This window comes from Camelina sativa, chromosome 11 (assembly GCF_000633955.1).
Source record: "Camelina sativa cultivar DH55 chromosome 11, Cs, whole genome shotgun sequence".
Taxonomy (NCBI): domain Eukaryota; kingdom Viridiplantae; phylum Streptophyta; class Magnoliopsida; order Brassicales; family Brassicaceae; genus Camelina; species Camelina sativa.
In genome coordinates this window covers 39,239,932-39,241,649 of record NC_025695.1, presented here as the reverse complement: position 1 = coordinate 39,241,649, position 1,718 = coordinate 39,239,932, and the positions used below count along the sequence as shown (strand labels likewise).

Genomic DNA, 1,718 nt, shown 5'->3' with positions numbered 1-1,718 from the left:
TGACGTACTTTCTGACTCATGGCAATAAACGTGTTCAAGTTCTTGGATACATTTGTATGGTCTTTTCTCTATCTGTTTTTGTTGCTCCCCTTGGCATCATTGTAAGCCTCTTTTTCTTAGTTACCATTTCAAATTTTTTTTTTCTTTTTTGTTATCGACTATAAAAATTATATTTAACAAATATTAATTGACACACAGAGGAAAGTGATCAAAACGAAGAGTGCCGAGTTCATGCCGTTCGGTCTCTCCTTCTTCCTAACCTTATCAGCTATCATGTGGTTTTTCTACGGGCTTCTCCTTAAAGACAAGAACATTGCCGTAAGTGTCTACTAGTCTTAATATTTGTATCTAGCTCTTAATTATTATGATCGGCTGTCGCTAAAACCTAATGTTTTTTCTCTAATCTTGATCATATATATATCTTCCAGCTGCCAAATGTTTTGGGTTTCATCTTTGGAGTGCTTCAGATGATACTTTTCGTGATTNTGTTTTGCGAAGCTCTTTCTCACGTCGCAGGTCCTTTTGCAGTAACAGGGAACCTTCTTCTTTTTTATCGAGCCTGAGAAACCAAAATAAAAAACACAGCTTCCAATGTTCACGCAAACAAGAAATATGAATCTTATAGGCAAATTAACATGGTACGTTAGGTGGTAACAAACCTCTCTCTTAACTCTTTATTCTCTTGTTCCAATTGACTGAGGGTAGGCGAACCAGACTGAGGCTTGGGTAGTTCGGTACTCTGAGAGAAGAAGTAGAAAAGTTACGTTCTCAAATCCTATACACGGAAAAAGTGTCCATAGGGAAAAAAATTAAAGACAGGATGGAACCTTCTCAGGAAGGTCAGTGACGTTTCTTTCTGGTGAAGAATCAAGATCATATTCATCATCACTATTGATGACCTCCAAAGCACGAGCTCCTTGGGGCTTTGCCTGTTTGTTAGATTTGGAAGAGAAGTTTCCAAGCTTACCACCTTTCTCTGATGATTTATACCCGGTGTCTCTAAAATCTTTCACCGATCCTTTTCCTCCTCCATTCACATTTGATCTTGTGTTGAATTTTTCTGAACCTGCGGTTGAAGTTTTAAAGCTTGGAGCAGCAGTTGAAGTTTTAAAGCTCGAAGCAGCGGTCCTTCTCCTGGATGAGGCAGATCCTTTACGATCATATTCTGGTGATGATTCTACAAAGTGGGAAACATTTCAAAGAGGTTGTTCAGTACAAGTTAAAATGTCGATGTACAGTAAAAATATATTTTACCTCTGTCTTCTTCAGTATTCTTAGCATACTTTTTGCCTTGCCTCGGAGCATATCCAATTTTGTGACATTTAGATTTCCTGAGTAAAAGCAGAACGAAAACATCAACCCGAATAGTCCAATGAACCAGCCAAGCTTAGGAAGCATGATTGAAAAAAGCACGAGAAGAGAATCAGACCAATAATCCTTCTGCATCTGAAGTAGCCGTGCCTCAAGTCTGGACAAAACTGTTGTGCGCTCAAACCCTTGCTTATCATGGGCAGGCTCAACGAAATTAGCTTCCAAGACACCTTAGTAGCAGAATGAAGTAACATTAGACTTCTCGTCAATAAGGCTTATCAAATATTAGACCTTCCAGGTAAAAACAATACCGATGACTCCACGACCATCACTTCCTGCTGCATTCCATATCCTCCAAAATGGCTGAAAACAAGTGAGAAGAAATTAAACGAAAGTGTAAAGCTGAT

The 1,718-nt window shown here is 38.8% G+C and overlaps 2 protein-coding genes and 1 long non-coding RNA gene across 3 annotated transcripts in view; 2 read left to right on the top strand and 1 right to left on the bottom strand.

The window, feature by feature from the left end:
- LOC104725577 (bidirectional sugar transporter SWEET10-like) overlaps window positions 1-1,718 on the top strand; it is a 10,791-nt gene that overhangs the window by 3,121 nt on the left and 5,952 nt on the right. The gene's annotated exons all lie outside the window — the stretch shown is intronic.
- Window positions 1-1,718, bottom strand: part of LOC104725579 (protein MICRORCHIDIA 4-like) — an 8,439-nt gene that overhangs the window by 982 nt on the left and 5,739 nt on the right. The window contains exons 15-17 of the mRNA XM_010444256.2: window positions 1,255-1,331; window positions 828-1,177; window positions 660-739 (exon numbers count right to left, since the gene is read on the bottom strand). Of these exons, the coding sequence (XP_010442558.1) occupies window positions 660-739; window positions 828-1,177; window positions 1,255-1,331 (507 nt within the window). The remainder of the gene's footprint in view (window positions 1-659; window positions 740-827; window positions 1,178-1,254; window positions 1,332-1,718) is intronic.
- On the top strand, window positions 7-485 carry LOC104725578. The gene is made up of 3 exons (XR_757929.2): window positions 7-101; window positions 199-318; window positions 429-485. It is a non-coding gene; the product is annotated as an uncharacterized LOC104725578 (long non-coding RNA).